General features: G+C 49.1%; 2 protein-coding genes across 14 annotated transcripts in view; one reads left to right on the top strand and one right to left on the bottom strand.

Moving 5' to 3' along the window:
• Nucleotides 1-8915, top strand: part of KDM2B (lysine demethylase 2B) — a 118382-nt gene extending 109467 nt beyond the window's left edge. For 9 of the 11 annotated variants that reach the window (XM_065692286.1, XM_065692285.1, XM_065692283.1 and 6 more), the window contains 8 exons: nucleotides 54-141; nucleotides 654-922; nucleotides 1854-1892; nucleotides 3496-4169; nucleotides 5638-5801; nucleotides 6220-6381; nucleotides 7034-7252; nucleotides 7636-8915. In XM_065692286.1, the coding sequence (XP_065548358.1) occupies nucleotides 54-141; nucleotides 654-922; nucleotides 1854-1892; nucleotides 3496-4169; nucleotides 5638-5801; nucleotides 6220-6381; nucleotides 7034-7252; nucleotides 7636-7817 (1797 nt within the window). In that variant the 3' untranslated portion in view covers nucleotides 7818-8915. The remainder of the gene's footprint in view (nucleotides 1-53; nucleotides 142-653; nucleotides 923-1853; nucleotides 1893-3495; nucleotides 4170-5637; nucleotides 5802-6219; nucleotides 6382-7033; nucleotides 7253-7635) is intronic. The other 2 variants (XM_065692284.1, XM_065692287.1) reach the window with 2 other exon arrangements.
• A 214-nt stretch (nucleotides 8916-9129) lies between these two features.
• RNF34 (ring finger protein 34) lies at nucleotides 9130-21772 on the bottom strand. Of its 3 annotated transcripts, none has more exons than XM_065692294.1 (6): nucleotides 21309-21772; nucleotides 14742-14960; nucleotides 13012-13401; nucleotides 12643-12699; nucleotides 12201-12402; nucleotides 9130-10854 (listed from the first exon to the last, which is right to left on the bottom strand). In XM_065692294.1, exons 1-6 carry the CDS (start codon nucleotides 21402-21404, stop codon nucleotides 10667-10669), a joined length of 1152 nt encoding a protein of 383 aa, XP_065548366.1. In that variant the 5' UTR covers nucleotides 21405-21772; the 3' UTR covers nucleotides 9130-10666. The 3 variants fall into 3 exon arrangements, with proteins under 3 accessions (XP_065548366.1, XP_065548367.1, XP_065548368.1); XM_065692295.1 differs by lacking the exon at nucleotides 21309-21772 and adding an exon at nucleotides 18348-18456; XM_065692296.1 differs by lacking the exon at nucleotides 21309-21772 and adding an exon at nucleotides 17828-17902.
• Nucleotides 21773-23546: the final 1774 nt, after the last annotated feature.

The following is a 23546-nucleotide window of genomic DNA, read 5'->3' as shown; positions in this document are numbered from 1 at the left end:
CCGTAGACTTCTGCAGCGCAGTTGTGGATTGAGCTGTGCCTCTCTTTCCCCAGGTGAAGGAATCGGATGGTGTGGTGAACGATGAGCTGCCGAACTGCTGGGAGTGTCCAAAGTGCAACCATGCAGGGAAAACTGGAAAAGTGAGTTAAATGGGAATAAGCGGTGCTGGAAAGAGATACAACATCTCAGGCATTCCCTCTGGCTTCTAGATCCAACTTTGCCCCATACCAGCTTCTCATTTTGTGCTTAATTCAGTTGAAGGAAATAAGCTGGTGGCTTTCTGTTCTCTAATAATCTTCGTATTCTTGCTCCACGTACCAACACTTCACTCAGAACCCGGGGAGTATTTGGGTTAGTTCTGTGCATTCCCACATGCTAATTTCCAACATTCAGATACTTTGAAAACCCCCAAACTCTAGGAGCAATTATGCAAAACCTGAAGTGTCTGTTGGAATGAGTGAAACGTTCTTCACTGAGGCAGACGCTTGCAAGCGCGTAGTTACAAAAATAACCTTATGAAGGTTGAAACTACTTTACTCTTAACTCCTTACTCATCCTTTTGTCTGTTACAAAGTGCTCAACCCACCAAAGCCGGAGGAAGCCCAGATGAAGGCGTAAGATATAAAGTTTGTTTGTGTTTTGTGTCTCTTTGGCGTACAAGCAAAAGCGGGGACCAGGATTCAAATACGCATCAAATCTCCCGGGCTCGTTGCTGAAGGAACAGAAAATGAACAGAGACAACAAGGAGGTGACAGACGCAGCGAAGAGGAAAGGGGAGTGCGAGGAGACCCCTCGGAGGAAGTCGGAGGAACATTCCAAGAAGGCTCCGGTTGACTCGATCCTGAGGAGGAAGTCGGACGAGGTGCATCTCTGGAGGAAAAGGAAGTTTGAGAAGCCCCAGGAATCCCCGATGAGAAAGCGGGTATGCCAGAACCCTCCCTTTGTGCTTCCCCAGGTGCCTGGGGCTGGTGGCTCCTGCCTCCTGGCTCATCTCAATCCCACATTGCTCCGAAAGAAACGGATGTTTCGCCTTCCTTTCTGAGAGCTGCCAGTGTGAGAGGGCAGGGGTTGAGCGGTGCCACTTGGGTTCACGTGCAGAGGCTGAGAGCGCTGGGCTGTGGCTGTTGGTTTATGCAGAATACTGGAAAACCCACTTTAACTAAGTCTTTACATGAGATGCTTTGGAGGAGGAACAAGGGGGAAAGCAGTTTGCAATGGGAACTCTTCCATCTCTGTCCACTCGGTGGCGCCTGGCAGCTTGTTTGTGGCTGGTTCAGGGAGGACCCATCAGAGGACCTTTAGCAATGACACCTTTTGTAGCCTGCAGAGAGGAGGAGCTGCTCGCAGCAGCCACGGAGGCAGCTTGTCCCCGAGTTTGACAGTCAGAGCTCTTGGGCCAGGCAGGGACACTGTGAATTGTCATGTGGACTGCAAAATACCATACTTGGGGCATACAGAAATGCTGGTTTGCAGAGGCAGATATGAGTACTGTCTCATGAGTAAACGGCTGATGGCTTTAAACTCAGAATCAGTGGCTGGTTTTGTATTGCACATGAAGTACATGAGGAAGGGATTCAGCCTGGCCTGCAAGGCTTGGTAGTGGGAATGCTGCAGTACAGTAAGTGTAGGGATTGGGGCTGCTTTGGTGGAGTGAGAGAGCAAAATTCATGACTCCTGTTCATGCATAGCTGCTTCCTGGCCATGCTTTCCTTTTCCCATCCCTTTGGACTGCCCACAGTATCCATTCAGGGCTTGAATTGCTCCTCGCAGCATGTGAGGACGGCACCAAACCTTCATCAGACAGCACAACCAATGTCGTGGTTTGGGGTTTTTACTTTTCTTTCTTCCAACAGCTAAAACTTGGAAAAGAAGACAAACTCTTCAGGAAGAAGGTACTTTGCCTTTTAATAGATGTCTTCTCAATCCCTTTTAATCCCTTCTCCTGATGTGAGCTGAATGGTGAGCCAGTTTCTCTATCAGTCATGTCCTTGTGTCACTGCAGGCATTTTTATTATCCCATTTACATCTTGCAATGGCAGAATCTCTCTCTCATGGAAACCTTTACACTCCAGGACAGTTTAGCTGCAGTGTCTGGCTTCACATTTTCTGGTGTCCCTTATTAGAGCTCAGCAGAAGCTGTGTTTTGATGACCCAAGGACTAAAATCCTGTTTCTGTATTGATGTTTTATTCTTCCTGTGTGGTTGAACCTTGTCCCTGACACGCAGCCGCTCCCCAGTCTGTGCCACAGCACATCCCTGGAGCCTTCCACTGACCCCTCCAGGGACAGCCTGGCACACAGGTATTGATTTGCCTCCATCTGCCATGAAAACGCAAGTGTGGTACCTTTGAGCTGCGCACCCCTCAGCACCTCGTGTGAAGGATGCTGCAAGTAGTCTGATGTTGTAATTCTTTAATTCTAACCTGTCATTAACTTCCTGTGGCCTCTCCCTTGATAAGATGTTAATTTAAAGACAGGGTGATCAGCTTTCTCTGCTGTGCACCGCAGTCTGGAGCACAGGAGCACATCCACTGACTTGATCCAACTAGTTTATTGCAAAAGCACAGACCTTCTTGATATAACAAGTGTGTTCGCAGCAGTTCACCTTTTCTTGCCAGTCCAGATCTCTTCTTATTAGAGCTATTTCATTTTAACAGTTGGCTTCCTTCTTGCTTGTAGTGATCAGATTAGAGTTGAAGTCTTCCCTGGTCTCAGTTTGTACGTCTCTCACACTTGTCTGGTGTGCATCAAAGAGAGATGTGATTAATGTGAGCACTGAAGTGCAGTTTGCTGTTAGGAGCAGTGACTGGGGCAGGGAGGAAGGTGCCAGCTAACCCCTGTCAGCCTGTATTGTACTGGAGGTGGTGTCAGACCTGTCAGTCACGCTCCCCAGTCTGCATGCACCGGAGGTGGGGAAGCTCGAGAAGACAAACAGAGTTTAGTAGGAGGTAAAGGAGCAGCTAAAGCGTGGTTAAATGAGGCTGTGAGTATCCAGCAGTGAGGGCCACAACAGCACGGCCACGGTCCGAGTCAGTGACTGCGATGCAGGTTTCAGAACTTGGCCGTCGGGCATGACTGAATGCATGTCAGCCAGTGTTTAAAGTGGTGCCCAGTGAATGTGTCCCAAGCCTGGTTTCTTCTGGCCTGCTGGGGAAGAGGCTGTCTGTAGTGTGCTGCTTATCTTCTATACATGGATTGTCCGCTGTGTAATGAGTAAGGCCCTTAAATCTGCAGGATTATGCATGGTGAATAAATGCATTTGTCACTCTTTGGGAGCCCTCAGAGCCAGTAGCTGGGCTCCTCATCCATGGTGGCACTTGAACTTGATACCTTTGGCCGGTGAATGCACCCTGGTGCTCGGATGGGGGGGCGCCCAGCGCTGGCAGGTGGCCCGACCGCTGGGCAGGGCTGCCTGTGTGGAGCATCATCAGCATGTGAAGTGTTGCCCCGTTCCTTGTCCTTGCTCAGCCATCAGCCCTTGTCTCTTCCTTTGCAGCGGCGATCGTGGAAGGCTCCGGATGACCGAACCGCCATGATCAAACCCCTGCGGCGCCTCAAGCAGGAGCCAGAGGATGACCTGCCAGAAGCACCTCCCAGGTCCAAGGATAGTGACCAGTCACGGTCCAGCTCGCCCACTGCAGGGCCCAGCACAGAGGGTGCCGAGCCCAGGGACAAGAAGAAGTTCAAGATGAGGAGGAAAAGGCGGCTTCCCAATAAGGAACTGAGCAAGGAGCTCAGCAAGGAGCTTAACCAGGAGATCCAAAAAACCGAGAACAGCCTTGCCAATGAGAACCACCAACCCATCAAATCTGAACCCGAGAGCGAGAACGAGGAGCCGAAGCGCGCCTTGAACAACAGCGAGAGACTCCATAGGTTCAGCAAAGGGTTGAACGGGACGCCCCGGGAGCTGAGGCACCAGCTCATCCCCAGCCTGCGGAGCACCCCCAGGGGCATCACCCGGCCACCGCCTTCGCTCTCGCCTCCCAAATGCATCCAGATGGAGCGGCACGTTATCCGGCCACCTCCCATCAGCCCCCCTCCGGACTCGCTCCCCCTGGATGACGGGGCAGCCCACGTGATGCAGAGGGAAGTCTGGATGGCTGTCTTTAGCTACCTCAGTCATAGGGACTTGTGCATCTGTATGAGAGTTTGCAAGACCTGGAACAGATGGTAAGGAGAAGCGGGGAAAGCGAGATAGGTGTAATGTGTGGTGGGCTGGACTGGAATGGGAAGTGGGTGATGGAGGCACTAACATCTCCTAGAAGAGGTGTGCAGGTCACTGCAGCTCTGTTGAGCCCAAGGGGAAGGGGTGACCAGCAGTGTCTGGAGCAGAAGCAGCATCGTGTCTTAGGGTGCTTGCCCAGAAACAGCAGTTCCAGCTTTCATGGTATGGGAGCCCTGTGTGTGTGTGTGTGTGTGTGTGTGTCGGCCTCGGCATCAGCCTGCCGGGGCTGTAGCGCTCCAGCACAGCCCGGTTGCAGGCAGACACCACAGTGTTCCTGCCTGCTGGAACAGCCCGTCTAGGTCATGCGAAGTCTCGGAGTCGTTCTGCCCCCAGGACTTGCTGGTTGCTAATGCAGTTGTTTGCTTAGTTCAGCTATGAAATATCTCTGGCGATACAGTGAAGGGGTCTCAGTGTTCTCCTCAGAAGGTCCATGCTGACTGCTTACTTAGAGGGTACGTGTAGAGCGATCCTGTCCGCCGTGTTCCCTATCAGCGGAGCTGATGGAGGAATTCTTTGTCAGTTGTATTTACTCACAGTGTGTCCTTTTGCTGCTCGGGGCTAGCAGCACGGGAACGCTGACACAGTTGTGACTGTGCAGCAGCAGGAGGCCTCAGTGGGCACGTTCATGTCTTCCACTGAACTTGCAGAGAAGCCTCTTGCTGGCTGTCACCTCACATCCAACTGTTGTGTGCACGCAGATGGGCAGGTTGTAACAGAGACTCCTCTCTAGCACCGTGTAGTAACAAAGTGGGTTAAAAGGCGGGGAGGTGGAGAGGTTGGTAATTGGGTGCGGGATGATGTGTGTGTCTCCTCCGCGGGCTGCCCGGTGTCACAGAGAGCTGGGAAATGCCTTTCCCACTTCAGTGCAGGGTTTCCTGCACTTCCTCACTTCTTTCCATTAGAACCTCACACACTCGCTAGGATTTCTTGCTTGTTGCCCATAGAGCACCATAAAGAGAGTGTGAAAACACATAAGCCGTATAGCCAGGAAGAACACAAACACACAGCACAGGAGAGGGTTCAGTGGGCTTAAGGAAGGAAAGCACAGGGAAATCAGTAACGTTAAAACCCAGTTGTATTCAGTGTAGGCATGGAGTTGTGGCTTGTCTTTAGGGTAGAGAACGGGGTTTAGTTAAGTGCTGTGATGACTTCAAATAGGCTCTGAAGTTGTCGACACTTGTAGCTGTGTGGAAATAACTCCCTGCTTTGTTGCCTGATGGGGAAACTTCAAACCCAGGTGATGCTGTGTGCTGCTGTTGGGCTGCTTTTAGCGTCACTCACCCCGAGTTTTGCTATTTTGAGTTAAATGCTGTCGTTTTTCCTGCTGTTTAATGGCACCTTTTAAAGTGTTGCAGAAACCAGAACAAGTGCCAGATTAAGTGCCGTTGGCTTTTTTCTGTTCTTTTTGGGTAGGTGCTGTGACAAAAGATTATGGACCAAAATAGATTTAAACCATTGTAAATCCATCACTCCACTTATGCTCAGCGGCATTATTAGGAGACAGCCTGTAACCCTTGATCTTAGCTGGACAAATATATCTAAAAAGCAGCTGAGCTGGCTCATCAACAGACTGCCAGGTAAGTGATGCTTATTTGGACCACCCGGTTTGTATCTGAACTGCAGTTCCCTGAGGAATGTCTGTAGGGATCCAGGTATCCTAGGGGAAGAGAGCAGTAGGAATTAAGCCTTGGTGGGTTAAAATGGGCCCAAACTGGTTGTTGGGACTTGTTGGATGAACTAATTTGAGGCCGGTCTTTAACAAGGGGTAATGGATGTTGCTGTGGAAGGTGCCTGTGCTGGGGGGTTAGCAGAGGGATGGTCCTGCTGTCACCCACAGTAATGAAGTTCTAGGTGTGGGAGGGATGGAGAGCTAGGCAGGGAGGAGGCTTATGGGTACCCTGGAGCGCTGGGGTTGTTCATCCCATTCCTGCCCATGGGAGCAGAGATCGCTGTGGGGGATGTCTCCCTGTGCTCCAACGTCTTCTGTATCCACAGGTCTTCGAGACCTGCTGTTATCAGGGTGCTCGTGGATAGCAGTGTCAGCACTTTGTAGTTCCAGTTGTCCTTTACTCCGAACTCTGGACGTGCAGTGGGCAGAAGGACTGAAAGACGCACAAATGAGAGACCTCTTGTCACCACCCACAGACAACCGGCCAGGTAACAGGCGGGGGGAGCGCGGGGACCTGTCCCAGTCACTGCTGCTCAGTCCCCTTAGAGGAAACGGGCAGAAACCCCCGCGGCTACCGCCGGAGGGGTTCTGGGCTTCAAGGTGTTCATAGGAGTGACTTGCAACACCTCCTCGCTGGAAGCCACTGGGTAACGAGTGATGTTCTCTGCCTTCCGAACAGTCTGAGCCACGGCGCTGGTTTTCTGTCTGACTTTCTTCTCTTCAGGCTGCAGCGGGTGCACTTTAGAGAGTGTGGAAACACTTCCTCCCAGTTCAGGGAGGGAGCAGTTCTGTGGGGCATGCCACATTCGCCCGGATGTCAGCTCAGGTGAAATTTTGAGCAAATCAGATCTGCTTCCTGGCATGCACTGCACAGCTGCTGCTTACTCCCGACGTGCAATTCCGCGGGGCCCCTGCGGCTCCATCCATCCCTTTCTGTTCGGAAATCAGGAGCTGGCTTTGCCCACGTGCCTGTTCCAGACATAGACAAAGTGTTCCTGCTGATGTCCCCTCCAAAACTCCAGACAGGCAAAAGCGCCTGAAGTTGACTTAGGGCAGCGGTGTTGTTGGGTCACGGTGCATTTCATACAGACCTGCAGATGTTGGCAGCTCACGGGAGTGACCATCGCTTCCCCTTTCCAGGTCAGATCGACAACCGGAGTAAGCTACGGAACATCGTGGAGCTGCGCTTGGCTGGCCTGGATATCACAGACGCTTCCCTGCGGCTCATCATCAGGCACATGCCTCTGCTCTCCAAACTCAACCTCAGTTACTGTAACCACGTGACGGATCAGTCCATCAACCTGCTGACCGCGGTCGGGACCACCACGCGGGATTCCTTAACGGAGATTAATTTATCAGGTAAGAGATGGGAATCATGGAATCACAGAAGGGTTTTGGTTGGAAAGGACCCTGAGATCACCCAGCTCCAACCCCTGCCACGGGCAGGGACCCCTTCCACTGGAGCAGCTTGCTCCAAGCCCCTGTGTCCAACCTGGCCTTGAGCACTGCCAGGGATGGGGCAGCCACAGCTTCTCTGGGCACCCTGTGCCAGCGCCTCAGCACCCTGACAGGGAAGAGCTTCTGCCTTATATCAAACCTGGATCGCCCCTTGGCCTTGAGTGACAGGGATTGGAGAAGGGAAATCCCTCCTCCCACTGCAACCAGAACCATCCTGACGCTGGGGACCAAACCCAGACACCCCATGAACTTCCCCGCCTTGATTTTCCGTTTCCCCTCCGCAGACTGCAATAAGGTGACTGACCAGTGCCTGTCTTACTTCAAACGCTGTGGAAACATCTGCCAGATCGACCTGAGGTACTGCAAGCAAGTGACGAAGGAAGGCTGCGAGCAGTTCATCGCGGAGATGTCAGTAAGTGTTCAGTTTGGGCAAGTGGAAGAAAAACTCCTGCAGAAACTGAGTTAGTTAAAGGACACGTGTAAATACTGGGGCTGGGGGGGACGGGACTGAACACACGTAGGGATTTTATTTTCATTTGGGAACTTGGAATATCGGAAAATACCGCGATGGGATTTTACACCTCCTGTTGAGAACAACATGAAACTACCCACGTTACGAAGTTCAACTTGTGCCACTGGTGAACTCGGTCTCCCTGGGGTGCCCTGCACTGGCTCTTATGCAAATTCATAAGGCGACTGTTACTGGTGAGAGTTGTTCGCACCCGGAAGACGACCGAGCTCCATGAAATACTGTTATTTAAAGTACCACAGCATGTGCTTGGTAGTGTAAATTTGATTTCTGCTTTTCATTTCTTAAAACAACCACCACAAAAAAAGAGAAGTCGGTGTCATGACAGCGGCCCACGCACTACAGCTCTCTGCCTTCTCCCCCACGTTTTGTTTTGTTACATCTTACATTATGCAGAACTATTTTTGTACAAAAATTGTTTAAAAATTATTTATGCAATGTTTGAATGCATTACCAGTGTTTCGGTTTTGATTGCCAATTTTTATCTTTACTTATGGTAGGCGAGAACTTAACCTATACTTCGTAGACAGTATCTATCTACAGCCGTGCCCAGGTCAGGAAAAAGTAGGTTCATACTTTCAACCTTCAAGCATGTTTTAATGGAAGTTTATATCCTGCTTTGTATACTTCAGAAGTGACATAAGCATGTTGTGGAAATAAGGTGTAAATTATAGTTGAAGTAAAAAAAAAAAAAACCACTTTTATCTGTATAGAAATCACCTTTTTTCTCAAAATTTTAAAGGATTCCAATTTCAGCTTTTGCACATAGGAGGGTTTCACTCTGTAGCATGAGCTCTTGTACTCAATATGGAATTAATTTATACAGTGAGTCCAGCGGTAGAATAAATGGTCAAACGTAGTCTCTCTTTCTTTGAAGTGTGAGTTGAGTTCTCATTTAAGGTTTATAACATGGTTATTTCCTGATTGTAAACTTCTGCATTCATAAGTGCCATTGTTGTACGGTGTTGTTTTCGTAGACCTTCCTGATGCAGTTTTACCTTTGTTGAATTTGTATAAACAATTGTACAAAAACAGGCGCTGGCTCCGCGGGTTTCTGTTCCGTGGCGCAGGGGGGAGCTGCGTGGGGGTTCCATGAGTGCCCCGGTCTTGATCCGCTTGGTGTGTTAGAGGTAACGCGTTCACAGCGCTCGAGCCCTGTCCTGTACCTCTAGGAACACTGTGACAGCACAAGAGCAAGGTTACAGCTTGAGCCGAGCCCTCGGCAGCAGTTGAGGAAAGAGGCAGAGGCTGAGAACGCCCATCACAAATCTTTATTACGCTTGTGTGGCGAATGATGAGCACAGAGATTACAGAGAGGGGTTTCCTCACTGGCCAACCTGCAGAACAGAGGCTCCGGGCACTCACTGCCATTAAAGGTTACTGCTAGAAAATAAAGCCGGTGAGAGGTGTGCTCCCTTCTGAACAACAACGCGCAGCCGCTGCAGGCTCTCTGCTACTCTGAGGCGCTGCTGTCTCAGGCCAGCGTAACTCCACAGCAAAGATGAGAGCAGGCCTGGCAGAGCTGCGAGTTCCCCAGGGCCCTGGCTCTGTTACTTTGCTGCCACACAGGTAAGCCAAAGGAGAAGCTGCAGCTTCGCTGAGCAGCCCTGCTTAAAGGAACTGCCTGGAAAATCCACATCCCTGCTTTGCCTCTATTGGGTTTTTACAGTGAACTTAAAGGCAGCCATGGCCCTGACTGGCTGCAGCATCCTGGCCTTAGAACACGAGCAAGTTTCTCCATATCCTACAGGACACTTAAACCCCTGCTCCGAGTGGAGCCTTACCTCTGCTGATGGCACAAAGCCCAGCTGGGACCAGAGCCAAGGGCTGACAGCAACACCAGGAGTCAGCAGCCGAGGGGCAGCGTCGTTGTTGGTGACACAGCCCTGGTTGAAGCCTGTGAATGTGAGGTTTCAAACGAATACCACATCTCCCTTCCCCTGAACAACAACCGCCTGTTTAAGGTCAGTAACACCATGAGTACATTCCACGTGTTAGCAGCAAGAAGTTTCATGACCCTGATTAGTATTCACAGTACAGATGGAGTACAATCATCACACGTAATAGTTACAATAGGCATGAGTGGCTTAAGGAGCACAGTAATATGGTTACTATATACCCCCTTCTTAAAAAAATAGGTTATTCCTAACTAAAAAACACTTAGTAATGGGCAGTTGGACACCACACAGCAGAGCCCTGCACAATGACTGTGCCCTACAATGTGACGGAGGCTTTCGTACAGTTCCAGGGAAGGGCCAGGACAGCACGTGTGTAATGGCAAGACATTGCTTAAGGGCCTCTGTGCAGGTACCATTCATGGCAGTGCTTCCTACAGGCGCAGCTCACTGCTACCACTGCTGCAGGAGCAGCGGCACAGCACTTACATTCTATAATTACATAAAAGCTGAATATTCAACTGATAGTTGTTGCTTCTAATGCACTAGACAAGGTCACACGCAGATACAGGCAAGCAGCGGTGCTCCTGACTGCTTGCTGAGTCGTGAACGCGTTCATTTGAGGTGGCATTATTCAGAAGAGAGCAAGGACTGCTGTAAACAGTTTGATCCACCAGTGTGTGGGGTTGTAAGGCGAGTTACTGTACACACAGGAATTGTCCTGCCCAACCCCGGCATTCAGTTACGCTGTAGAAAAATCCCTCACAAACCTTTAGGATCTTAATCTTCAAAACGGTGTTTATTGAAAAGCTGAAGTGCACCCCAAGGTTCGGCATTCCTGCCCACAGGAATCCTGGATGGGTGACTGCACCGTTGGGCTTTGGTCTGGGGTTAAGACTTGAAGACATGCACGGCCCGGACAACGTACTGTCGGCAGATGGGGCACTCGCTCATCCTCTTGCCACACTTGGTGCACGTCACCATGTGGCCACACTCCAGCAGGACACAGTCGATGACGGCGTCCATGCAGATCCGACACAGGTTGTCATCATCATCCGCCAGCTGCATCTTTTCGCCCTCTGAAACCCAACAGAGAGGGAGATCATGCACTCGGCAGTGGCGCTGCTGCCTGGGCACAGCGGTTTTTCTAATCCACAGCTAAGAATTAGTCTCTATTCCTTCAAAAAAGGCGAAGAAACAAGAACTAGAAACCCCCTAAAAAGTGAACAGCCAATATTTGGCTTTGTTCTTTAAACCAGGAGGCCATTTTCAATTCAAGACTATAATGGATTAACATTATAGTGCTGGATTAACATTCAGAGCATGTTGGTTTTCCATTTCTGAGCTTATTCTGACTGGCAGAATGCTTTCCTCAGAAGATTAAACACAATAATAATAATAATAATAAGGCTTCCACTTCTTAGTCTGCTCTAAGGAAGCTGTGAGGGTGGCAGAACTGAACAAAGCCTGTCAAGTTTCATTGCAAATAGACAAAAGCCCCTGGCAGCAACCAAGTGTTCTATCAGCCCATGGTGGAAAAATTGGTAAGTTTATAAAAACGATAAATTTAAAGCTTGATCTGAGGCAGGTTTTCAGTTCTGGTCTATGACCAAATTGCGGGTCTCACTTAAACCATGCTCTGACACCTACTTAAGCCCTACTTTGATGCCAAATTATCACAGGCCCTGCAGCGTCTGCAGCTGGGCACTGGCCCAGGGTTGTTAAAGTCTTCAGGCAACCACAGTGCCCTGTCCCTCAGAGCCCAGCTGCTGGAGGCAGCACTGAGGAGCCAGGCAGGTGGTTTTGAAGCTGATAACACCAAAAAAGTTGCTTTTCAGATGATAACATCTGACTGTGAATCGGTCTGTGGAGATACAGCAGTCACACAAGTGAAGGACTCCAGTGGTTGAGTGTAACAGAGGGCAGAACACTCACCACCAAGCTGCGGCCACAGAACCACCTAATGAAAATGTACTGAGACCAAACCACTTGAACTTGGACCTCCGCCACAGTAGCTTCTGCTTCTTAGCACAACAAAAGACCTGAATTGCTCTGGCCTGTTGGCAGCCACTGAGCAGCTCTCACTGATGCCTTGTGAAACCTACTAAAAGATGCAGAGGTGCCAAGTTTCATGTTCTCTGAGGAACCGGTTCTCGGTTGTGCAATTTTACTTCCACTGGGAAAGCTGAGATCTCTGAGCTTTGGAAAAAAAGGCTCAAAACCCCAGCACAATCCTGGAAAGCTTCATTTAATCCCTAGAACCACATTCAACTACTCCAGATGAACCCTGCATTGTTAAAACTCACTGTTCCAGTTGGCCCAGCTGCGCAGACCCAAGTTAGATACCAAATCCTTCTGTTGGCAGAACCAGCTACTGGGGACCCCAAAATAATCTTACAGAAGTGAGAATAAAACATAGACCTACGTGTTTTGTGGTTTTCCTCACTCTCTCTGTAGAGCCTGCTCACTTTCTCCACGAGTTCCCATTTTTCACAGCATCCTGAGTAGTTGACAAAGTTACAGGCAAGTATTTCCTTCAGCTGCCGAACACTCAACCCTTCAATGTCTTCCAGACTTGAAATATCAGAGAGAGACGCCCTCACTCGCTTCCTGGACAGTCCAGGGGTCTGAAACACATCAATTACATGGTTTTAGATGTCCTCTTACGTTCAGAGCACCAGATGTGGTGCTGCATTCAGCAACAGCAGCTTGGCTAAAGGTTTATTCTTTTTAAAGCAAGTTATGTACAGATACATGTGGTTAGACACCGCTAACTAATCAGAACAAGGTACTAAACATGACAGAAACTTCAACACTTCATGGTATCACGATCCAAAAATGCATTCTGTGGATAGTTCGCATCTCACCTGCTCTTCTGGACTTTCTTCTTCTTCATTATTGACAGAAGATGTTTCCGTTTGCCCCTGTGTACAAAACAAAACTTATCAGGATAAAACCACTTTATCCCGTACAAAACACCTTCCTTTGTACCAAACTGATCACAGACAACAAGGACGCTCTGAATTTTCAATTGCTATTAAGCATTATCTGCTCAAATCACTTCCATCACCTCAACTAGGAATCTTGCCTAATAATCTTCTGTTTTCAGGTCAGAGATAAAAAAAAGTGTTTTTCCTGCCACCCCAAACTGTACCAATTGGCATTTTATTTTAAAGCCATGCATACCTACTGAAAGAGCTATGCTAGACCATAACCCAACACAGTAATTCCTGTACCCGTAAAGGTGTTCCATTTCCTGTGCTTCCACTTCTGTTTGCAAGTTCTCCTTGAGATGACACCGATACAGACATAGAAAATGGATGAGTAAAAAACCCTGAAGTCTGTGACCGTGACGAGTGCAAGCTGCTAGCGTCCATCTCCTCCTCCGAACCTAACCCGTGGTGGCACAGCACCAGATCCACCAAGTCTTCCTTCTCTCTGCAAGTATCCGTGGGTATGTTTCTGAGAATCAGGTACTGACGCAGATCCTTCACTTTCAACCTCATTAACTGAGGGCGCTGAAAAGCCGTTTCTTGCAGCAGGTGGCAGGTGGAACATCTCCTGAGATTCTCTTGTGAAACCGAGCAAACGGAGCAAAAATCCTTCTTGCAGTCACAACACACGTGCTGAGGAGAAAGAGAAAACAACCACTCAGCTGGACAAGTAACAAAGGCAGGCCCTGCTCTTCCCTTCTCTGGGCTGTGTCATTTACTGGAAGTCTTTTCACTGTCAGTTTTGACAAAGCATTTTTAGGATATAAGTCTAGAGAACTGCCCCATGAAACAGCTGGTTTGTCAGACAGGAGTTCCAAGGAAATCCCATTGCTTTTGTAGCATTCCCGTAAGCTACAATCAGATCTGAGGGTTCAGTGAGAAAACATCCTGAATAAACAAATGAATGCAGTACTCCAGATGTAGTTTAGACAATAAAAGAAATTACATGCCAGTTAATATCATGGTATGTTAAAATACATCTGAATACACTGAGTGTCACAGCTACGTTCGCATGTGTGAAGTACACTATAATCCCCAAACTTTAAAGAACACTTTGCTTCCTCAATCAATTCATAGAACTCAAAGTAAGCTTTAAATGTAGTGAACTGCATGGCAGGTAAGTACTCCCAAATGCCCAGGTGTCACTCCTGACAAGAGCTTTGTTCACAAGGCTCATACAACACACACAAGCTGGAACAGGCAATGCTTTGAGCAGTGATTTTAAATGGTCATCCCATCCTCTGTGAGCAAATCAAGTTTTTCAGGATTTTAGTAAATTCGTATTAGCTTCATAAAACATCCTTACATAACACTTAACAACGTGTTTGCCATGTGAACGACAGGAGGCACAGGAAGGGGAAACTGAACACTCAAACTGAGGAATGAGGCTTCACATCTAAAAGAGCTGCCAGGGGTTAGGTCCCACTGGGCAGTCACACATAGTGACAGTATTAACAAACTCATTTACTAACCCACCAGCCTGCCTCCAAATAAAGCAAGAGGCTGCTGAAGCACAATAGCATTTAACAGAACTAAACCTGGTCTGGGAGCAAGCAGAATGACACGAGTGTATCACAGAAAGAAGCTGTGATATTACACTGGGAGTTTTCAGTTTTCCATCGCCCAGTTTGTTCACTCCAGTACTCAACCGCTATGTGGGGTATCATCTTCAAAACCAGACTTGTTTTAACATTTAGGATTCTGAAGCTAAAGCACGTATCTTACAAATTAGAATCCTCTGACTTTTAGGTCAGAGCAGATCCAGTGTGTCACCGATTAATGAACATCAGACTCTTAACTTCTAATCCTGTCTGACATTAATTTCCTGTGACCTCAGAGTAAAGCACTTACTCTCTTCCCTGGCTCTCTGCCCTGGGTCTCTTTATCTAAAGAAGAATACACATTCATCTCCCAGTATGCCTACAAATCAGCTCCTATGAGTGAAAATATTATGCAATAGGAAATATACTCACTTTTTTCCTAAAAACCGAAAAGGAAAGTCCACAGGCTTTGCAGACTATGTTAGTGCCTGCAGCAGCTGGAGAAGGGTATGCTGAGAAGTCCGTGTTTGGTGCGAATCGGAACGGGCCAGCGCCTCCTCCAAAGCCAGCCTGCTGGCCACGGACCGCTCCAGTCCCCATCACTTCATTCAGCAATCCACAGCAGGAAGCCCACATGGAAGTAGCTCCCGCCTGAAAACATTCATAAAGCAAAAAAAGAGAGTTAATATCTGAAAGCCCACATCAGATGTGCCTTGCTACTGAAGAGCTACTTCAGTCCATCTGTCATCATCCCAGAAGCATGTGGTGCGGATTCCCAGAGCACCAGGAATTCAGCACGCTAAGGGCTGGAACAGCCCAATAATCCCCACTTCCCAGCTGCAACCCAAAGTCGGTGGGATTTGCTTCCAAGAAGCTAACACAGGCACAAGGAGCTTGCTTTTGTAACTCCTTTGCTAACACAGTTGTGTGCAAAAAGGGTAAGGTATGAGGAGGTAATGCAACAACAGAGCAAAGAACAAGACTAACAGCTAGTCACAGGTGAAGAGCAAAACCTGAAGTGATGACAAGCAGCAACACAGCAATTTATCATAATTAGAGCAGATCCCCTGCAGGATCCTCTCTCTGCAGAACTAACCCAGCTCTTCTATGACTCACACACAACTCTCTAAAAAAAACACCAAAAACCTTTCTGGATTTTCAAACTGCAAAGTATTAAACCCAACCTCATTAGAAACAGTTACACTCCAGCTTCTCTGAGAAGGAAATGTTCTTCAAGACGTTCCTTAGCCTCCTGGTTTGCTGTCTTACAGAATGTCTAACAGAACTCTAAATGAACTTACTCCATATTGACTACATTTCAGTTCCAAGTCACACAATCCCTAAAGACTATCAAAACCCCTAAATACATAAATCAATGGCTACTTTTTATCCTTGGAAGTCTTTGGCACTTGATTCTCTATCAAAAGTGCATATTCTGCTAAAGCTGGAATTTGGAGTCCAAGTTGTTCAGGTCACATGTTTAATCACTGTCATGTGGCTCACTGAAAGAATCACATCAAGTTCTTTCTGAAAGGAAGCTGTACAACATTCAAACTTTATATATTTTATATATATATATATATATAAAAGAAAATATATATATATATTCTTAACTATGCTGATTAGAGCTGTTCTGGTTTTCATTCCAGGGAAGCATCTTTTTTTTTTTTCCCCAAGACACAAACTAATTGCTTTTGAGACTTGTAGCCTAAACCAATCAGAACATACACTTCAGCTCAGTAATGATGGTGCTTTAATTGCTGTAGTAACTGGATTAATTTCTACATTAAGTTGCATATTTACCCTGGACAGAACACAGTCCTGTTACATTTACATCCTGGGCTACGCCAGGATGTCTCCTTTCAAACCACTGAGTACAACAGGCAATGAAAGAGTCCTCACTTTGTGGTGAGAAGCAATGCCATCGGACCAGACATGTTCTACACCACCACCTTCATGCAAGTGCCTTAAGTAGAGAAGATGAAAAGCACCCCTCCAACCCACACAAACCTAGTATTTCACTTTCACTGTTGTGAGCTGACATTCAAAGTGTTGCAATACAGCGAAATAACAAACAGGGTCATTTTGCTCCTAAGCAGCACATCACATGACACTGTGCAGTTACAACATCAAATATACATGCAACAAATTAAATTCACTAACTTTATAGGTATTTCAAGAGCAGAATTCATGCCAGGCATGACCAGAAAACTCCATGCAGTGAGCATCCCATGCACAGGAGAAACCTTCCCCAAACCTCCTGCAAATGGTGCTCAAGGGAGACGAGCTCCAGTAGCCCTGCCTTGACCCTGGCCAAAGGGGTAGCCTTGGTAGCTACACAGGTAGCCCCAGCACGTGGCTGCACTCCAGATATATGGAGCACTTGGAGCCTCTCCAGCATGTGGTCAGACTTGTCTGACAATCATTAAACCATCATCAAACCCACACTTGGTTTTTGGTTTCCAATAATAGAGTGGAAACAGATCAATAGTAACTTTTCCTATACAAGTTCTGCTTAATTATGCTAATTTATTAGGCAAGAGTAATTCTCTTTCTAGAAATACATTCCGAAAACCAACAATTTAAGCCAAGAGAGGACCAAGTTTTGAAGCCTTAAAACCAGGGACTGCTGAAAAATAGACTATTTTATAATTATTTAATATTTAAAAATTATCAATTTCCCTGGTAGTTTAACACCTGCTTCCGAGACCTGTTTCATCCAAGATCCTGCAACAAGTGCTCAGACATCACCATCAACACTAAAACATACTCTGGACAATTGTTATTTGGATAAATGAACATTGTTAGTATCGAAATCTCTCCGCACTCGCTGCCAGGCAGTCATTTTGAGGTGAGAGGTAAAGCAACGTGGCAGCATTAATTTTCTCCTTAACCTAAGTCAGCTGTGAATGCTTTCTATGCACTTGTGTCTCATTAACCGCTAATCGAATTACAGCGTCTAGACTCTTCATATTACTCTCTAAAGAAATGAGACCATGCTAAGAAGCACCAACACAAGGTGCAAATGAGACACACTAAAACAGAAACTCCTTCCCTTGAGAATTAATTCAGCTTTTGCCAGTTTCTGTACCAAAACCTTTCCAACCACATCAGGCACCACTTCCATATTCTCTTCTCACAAGCTGCTATCCGCTATCTTCTCTCTCCATATGTTATGTGCATCCCATAGGAGCAAAATACAGCACTGCAACTTCGCTGCTCTTGTTTTTGACTTTAAGGGTGTTCAGTAACCTGATGAAACTCTCCCCTCTGAAAGACAGCACCCCAAGAAGCTGGGAGGCTGCATGCAGCTCCTTCCACACCGGTGCGAGGAGAATGTGCTATCAAAGCCACCAGACCGAGAGGAGAGCAGCACAAGGGACGCTTTTCCCCTCTTTTTAGCTAAAATTTCCTCTTTGCCCCCATCCTGCGATAAAGCAAAGCTTATTCAGGGACCGAGCACCCCGGGAACCCACCGAACCGGGAGACCCCTGGCCACCGCAACCCGCAGCCCTCACCTGAACGCACAGCGACCACCCCGAAGGCGGAGAGGCTCCTCTGGGGATGGACCCGGTGCCCTCAGCGGGGCCTCCCCCCACCGCGCTCCCCGCACGCCGGCGGGGCGGGGGCCGGCTCCCAACCGCCGCCCGCCCCACGGGCCCACCCCCCACGCACAGCCGCGATGCCCGCTCCGTCCCGCGCCCTCAGCCGCCGCGACGGCCAGGGGGGAGCGACCGCGGCCGGTGTGCGCAGACAGAGGCGGGGGCTCGCCTCGGGCGGCGGCGGCAGCAGGCCCTGCCCGGCTGCTGAGTCAGTGCCAGGCGCGGGGGCTCCTCAGCGAGGCGATCCCCGGCCCGGTGAGGCCCTCACTAACGGGGCAGGCCCGCGGACGGACAGCGGCCTGGCCTGTGGGACTGAGGGGAGGGGAGGGGCGGTACGGCCCGGCCCAGCCCGTCCCACCGGGGGCCCGGCCCCGCCATGCGCCCGCTCGCCCCTCTCCTCCCGGCCCGCAGGGCACCCCCCTCACACCCCCTTCACCTTCATGGCCGCTCCTCCTCCGCCACCGGCGCCGTCCGCCGCGGCGACCCCCGGCGCCGACCCCCGCCCCGCGCGGCGCGGCTCTTCGGCGGGCCGCCTCACGGAGGGCGGGTCTTTCCGCCGCGCCGCACGCTATTGGCTGTCCAGCCGCCGACGGCGAGCGGGCGGAGCCAATGGGAGGAGAGGGAGCGCCTGTGCGTTGGCGGGAGAAGAGTGAGGGAGGGAGGGTAACGGAGAGAGGCAGGACCGGAGAGTGCGGAGGGAGGGAGGGAGGGAGGAGTTACCGGGGTAACGGAGCTGTCACCTCCTGGGGGTGGGGATGGGGATGGAGTCGGGGCTGGGGTTGGGATGGGGCTGGGGTTGGGGTTGGGGTTGGGGCTGGGGTTGGGGCTGGGGTTGGGGCTGGGGCTGGGGCTGGGGTTGGGGTTGGGGCTGGGGATGGGGTTGGGGCTGGGGTTGGGGTTGGGGCTGGGGCTGGGGTTGGGGTTCGGGTTCTACCCGTGCACACCAACAGACCAGGGTGGCTGTAACCCGCCAAGCGGACTTTGTGTTGAGGAGATAGACATGGGTCAGACACAGGCTGACACGGGCTCCGAGCACTGACATGGTGTCCAGCACACTGCTCGCACAGCTGGGGTCGAGTCCGGCACTCACCAGAATACCAAAGCCTCTGCACCTCTGCAAACAAGCAGGGTTTGTCAGAGGTGGAATTAAAAGCCCCTGTGCTGCAGGCAAAAGGCCACAGTGCTGATTTTCCTACCAGCCCTTTTGGTGGTAATCTTTAAGTAACAGGAAAGGAGGTCTGTGGTTTAAAACTCCGGTTCCAGCTAGCTTCTGGACGCCGTTATTAGCTTCTCAGTGCTGTGAATGGTGTATATATATATAAAATAATAACCATAGGTTGTAAGAACTGAAAGCTTTTCACCAGAGGATTACATTAGAGAAAGCCACACAATACAAACCCAACCAAGCCTTCACGAAAGCTTTACATAAGAGTGCACAAGGCCAAGGATAAAGGAGGCCTTTGCCAAGACGAGGAACAGACAAAAGTGGCTGAAAATAAATTGTGACTGCAAATCAAATTTACCCGCACAGAAGGTTGCATGCAGCCTTTCCTAATTCCTGCAGGAAGGATCTATTTCTGGAGCAAGTCAGATACAAGAACTGAGTAAAGAGAAAAGTGGTATGTAATTGCCACAAGAACAGAACAGTCTTGGCTGCTGTAGCACCAAGAGCAGATACTTCGTGCAGTCCAACTTCTGGGTTTGCACTGACACCGTATTTTAATTCGAAATCAGGTCATCTCTTTTTGGAAATGCTTCTGATCCTCAGCAAGATTTTTATAGGCTATGAACTTTTACACATGATTAAATACAAAATGTCCTCCCCCCCCCCAATAATAACTTGTCATTTGAGTCAAAGCAACTGGAAAGATAGAACAGCCTTGTGACTACCATGTTGGAATGAGCAATGGCACGTTTCCCACATTTCTTATGGAAGAGGTTGCTTTAAGACATTGGCATGGTTTAAGCCCAGCTGGTTACTCAGAGCCACGCAGCCACTCACACACTCCCTCCCTTTATCCCCCCAAAAAAGAATGTAAATCCCACGGGTTGAGATAAGACCAGAACAGTAACTCAGGTACAACACAAAACTACTACTGCCACCACCAAGAATAATAATGATAAGGGAAATAACAAAGGAAATAACAATTCTCTCCAAATATAAAAAGGGGGAAAGGAAAAGAAAACAATAAACACAAGTGATGCAGAGTACAACTGCTCCCCACCCACTGACCCATACCAGGCTGACCCGAGCAGCAATCTGGGCCTTCTGGGCCTCTCCCTCCAGTTTATATACTGGCTATGATGTGCTGCGGTATGGAATACCCCTTTGGCTACTTAGGGACAGGTGTCCTGTCTCTGCTTCCTCCCAGCTTCTTGTGTCCCTCCTCACTGGCAGAGCATGAGACTGAAAAGTCCTTGATCACAGTAAGCATTACTTAGCAACAACTGAAAACATCGGTGTTATCAGCGTTGTTCCCAGACTAAGGTCGAAAACACAGCACTGCACCAGCTACTAAGAAGGAGAAAAATAACTTACAACTGAACCCAGGACAGACACCTTAAGGAATATCAGTACAGTTTGGGTTTTAAAAACTTCTATGTCACCTGTCGATTCAGGGTCACCACTGAAGTACCAAATCATACATGTATTTAATATCAATAGCCTTAAAATGTGAGAGCTCGTCATGCAGTCGCTGTAAGTGGGGTAAAATCTCTATCCTACAGAGGAGCCAAACTGAGCTGAAGCCTAAAAATGTTTCCTTTAGCTCTGCTGAGGACTTGCCAGCAAGAAATCCTCCCAAACACAGATGTTTTAGGGAGTAACGTGGGACTGAGAGAGCTGAGATCTGGTGACTGTGCTGGCAGCTGCACTTGCCACTCCCGCCTTAATTTGGGCAGATCTTGATGAATCATATTTGTAACGTGATATTTTTTGCACTTTTAACGCATTACTGTGTCTAATGGTAATGTGGAGATTGTTTTTACACTCCACCAGCTACCCTGTGGCTGAAAAGTCGCCTTTGCAGAAGTTCTATTAATAAAAGACTTGCCCTGACTGAGCCTCCTGGGTCGTGCCAAGGAAGCATTAAAAGATTTAAATCTATTAATGCTGATGTCCCATTTCCTTCTGCCACAAAATAACAAGCGGTGATGACTCGCTGCGACTCAGTAATCCCCCAAGATTTTATACATCACGAGAAGTGATTCTTACCAAGAATATTCCTTTGGGTTTAATGTAACAACTTGCAAGATTTTCCAGTAAAATTAAACACTCATAATAATAATGAATTGTTGGGCTTTAGTTGGGAATTTCAGGTTGGATATTCATAGCCATAGAGAGAATCTTTATGGCATTCTCTTTCTAAACCAGAGACGCGCATCACTTTGGAATTACCTTTGAGAAGGTTTTCAGGTTGCCGAGGCTTGGTTCAACAGGTTCAGAGTCACACGAAAACACACGGATCCCCATACCCAGCAGTGGCCATTTCATGTTGCAGCAGCTCAAGCCTATTACTCATCAGCATCAGCCTATTTAAGTAAAAATAAAAGAGGACTTTTTCAGTTGCGTTACCCAATCTTGGAATTTAAAACCACCAAAATAATCTCCTGCTGCTTATTTGGAGGGCTGTTTTGAGGCGGGTGGGTTTATTTAGAGACACTTTAAAAGCACTTGAAATGCATAAATGTTCCCTGTGCCACACGCTGAAGGGCTGTCAGCAGAGCTCACGCGTTGGTTTCAAAGCGTTGCACAGGAACTCCAAAACCAGATGTGTTTGTCATTTCCTTTATCCTCCAAGTTCTGCCCGTGCTGCCTGCATCCAACCGCTGCCTCCTCTCCCACCCCTCCCTGCCAAGCCACTCCACCATTTCAGTGCTTCCTCCCAAACCACCACCCTTTAGTTTCAGGAAATGGCAGTAAAATGACCTTTATAACGTAACAGCTGTAGTCATTTCCTGTGTTTCAGATTCAGATGTAGTTCAATGAGTATCAGCTCATTGAGGGTTAGGAAGCGATCATTAATTCTGCCATCAACAACCAGCTACAACATGAAGTTCCTTAAATGTAAATGCATTCTACAAAAGTACTCCCTGCTTGATTCGCCTCCTCCTCTCGCCACCCCCAGGTGTGAATCAGGAGCAGCTCAACTGGAATCCCCAGGGGCACGCGGATGTATGATAACATTGAGTATTGTGTCGCTCTCACTTGCAAAAATGAGGACTGTTCTCGTAATTGGAGTATTTTCCTTAATGAAGCACTTTAACAACTTCTCGAGAAGACTAAAACTTAGGCGTGGAAACATCCCTGTTGCATCATAATTAATCGGCAAGAAATCCAGTCCAACAGGAATCAATTCACCCCGTGGGGGTCCCTGCCCATGGCAGGCGGTTGCAATTAGATGATCATAGAATCATAGAATAGTTAGGGTTGGAAAGGACCTCAAGATCATCCAGTTCCAACCCCCCTGCCATGGGCAGGGACACCTCACACTAAACCATCCAACACAAGGCTTCATCCAACCTGGCCTTGACCACTGCCAGGGATGGAGCACTCATAACCTCCCTGGGCAAACGATTCCAGTGTCTCACCACCCTTACAGGAAAGAATTTCCTCCTTATATCCAATCTAAACTTCCCCTGTTTAAGTTTTAACCCGTTACCCCTTGTCCTGTCACTACAGTCCCTGACAAAGAGTCCCTCCCCAGCATCCCTATAAGCCCCCTTCAGGTACTGGAAGGCTGCTATTAGGTCCCCACGCAGCCTTCTCTTCTCCAGGCTGAACAGCCCCAACTTCCTCAGCCTGTCTTCATACGGGAGGTGCTCCAGCCCCTGATCATCCTCGTGGCCCTCCTCTGGACTTGTTCCAGCATTTCCATGTCCTTTTTATGTTGAGGACACCAGAACTGCACACAATGCTCCAGGTGAGGTCTCACAAGAGCAGAGTAGAGGGGCAGGATCACCTCCTTTGACCTGTTGGTCACGCTCCTTTTGATGCAGCCCAGGATACGGTTGGTTTCTGGGCTGCGAGCGCACACTGCAGCCGGCTCATGTTCATTTTCTTATCGACCAGCACCCCCAAGTCCTTCTCCGCAGGGCCGCTCTGAATCTCTTCTTTGCCCAGTCTGTAGCTGTGCCTGGGATTGCTCCGACCCAGGTGTAGGACCTTGCACTTGTCGTGGTTGAACTTCATAAGGTTGGCATCAGCCCACCTCACAAGCGTGTCGAGGTCCCTCTGGAAAACAGAAAGAAACAAACCAGGATCTTAAGGTCCTTTCCAACCCAACCCATTCTCCTATGGTCCTACGGAGGAAATGCTTGCATGAGAGCACAGATCGGCCTTCCCGTCCGGGCCAGAGAATCCCACCGCGGCCTCCCGCGCGCGGCGATGGGGAAATGCCGGGTCCTCGCTGCGGTTCTCCTCACCAGGGCACGCGGGTGGGCACCGGGGACAACACCGGCGGCCGCCGCCCCTCCCGCAGCGGGCTGCAGCACACCCGTGGAGGGCCACGGAGCCCCCAGGCCCTCGCGGTTTGGGTGCAGGCCCCACCGAGCCGCCGGTGCCCACAGGGCTGTGGCGGGAGCAGCATGGAGGCCTGAGGTAATGAACGAGGCACGGCCGGGCTGTGGGTGACAA

Source organism: Lathamus discolor, chromosome 12 (assembly GCF_037157495.1).
Source record: "Lathamus discolor isolate bLatDis1 chromosome 12, bLatDis1.hap1, whole genome shotgun sequence".
NCBI classification, from domain to species: Eukaryota; Metazoa; Chordata; class Aves; order Psittaciformes; family Psittacidae; genus Lathamus; species Lathamus discolor.
The sequence above is the reverse complement of the archived record's forward strand: the minus strand, read 5'-3'. Positions and strand labels throughout refer to the sequence as shown.

Bases quoted from the DNA above. Each gene is read 5' to 3' on its own strand.
- RNF34 (XM_065692294.1), bottom strand. From the start codon at position 21,404: ATGAAATGGCCACTGCTGGGTATGGGGATCCGTGTGTTTTCGTGTGAC. The intron at 14,961-21,308 runs GTAATTCCAAAG...GAATGTTTTCAG, and splicing joins ACCTGAAAACCTTCTCAAAG to GCGGGAGCTACTTCCATGTG. The intron at 12,403-12,642 runs GTGAGATGCGAA...GATGTGTTTCAG, and splicing joins AAGAAAGTCCAGAAGAGCAG to ACCCCTGGACTGTCCAGGAA.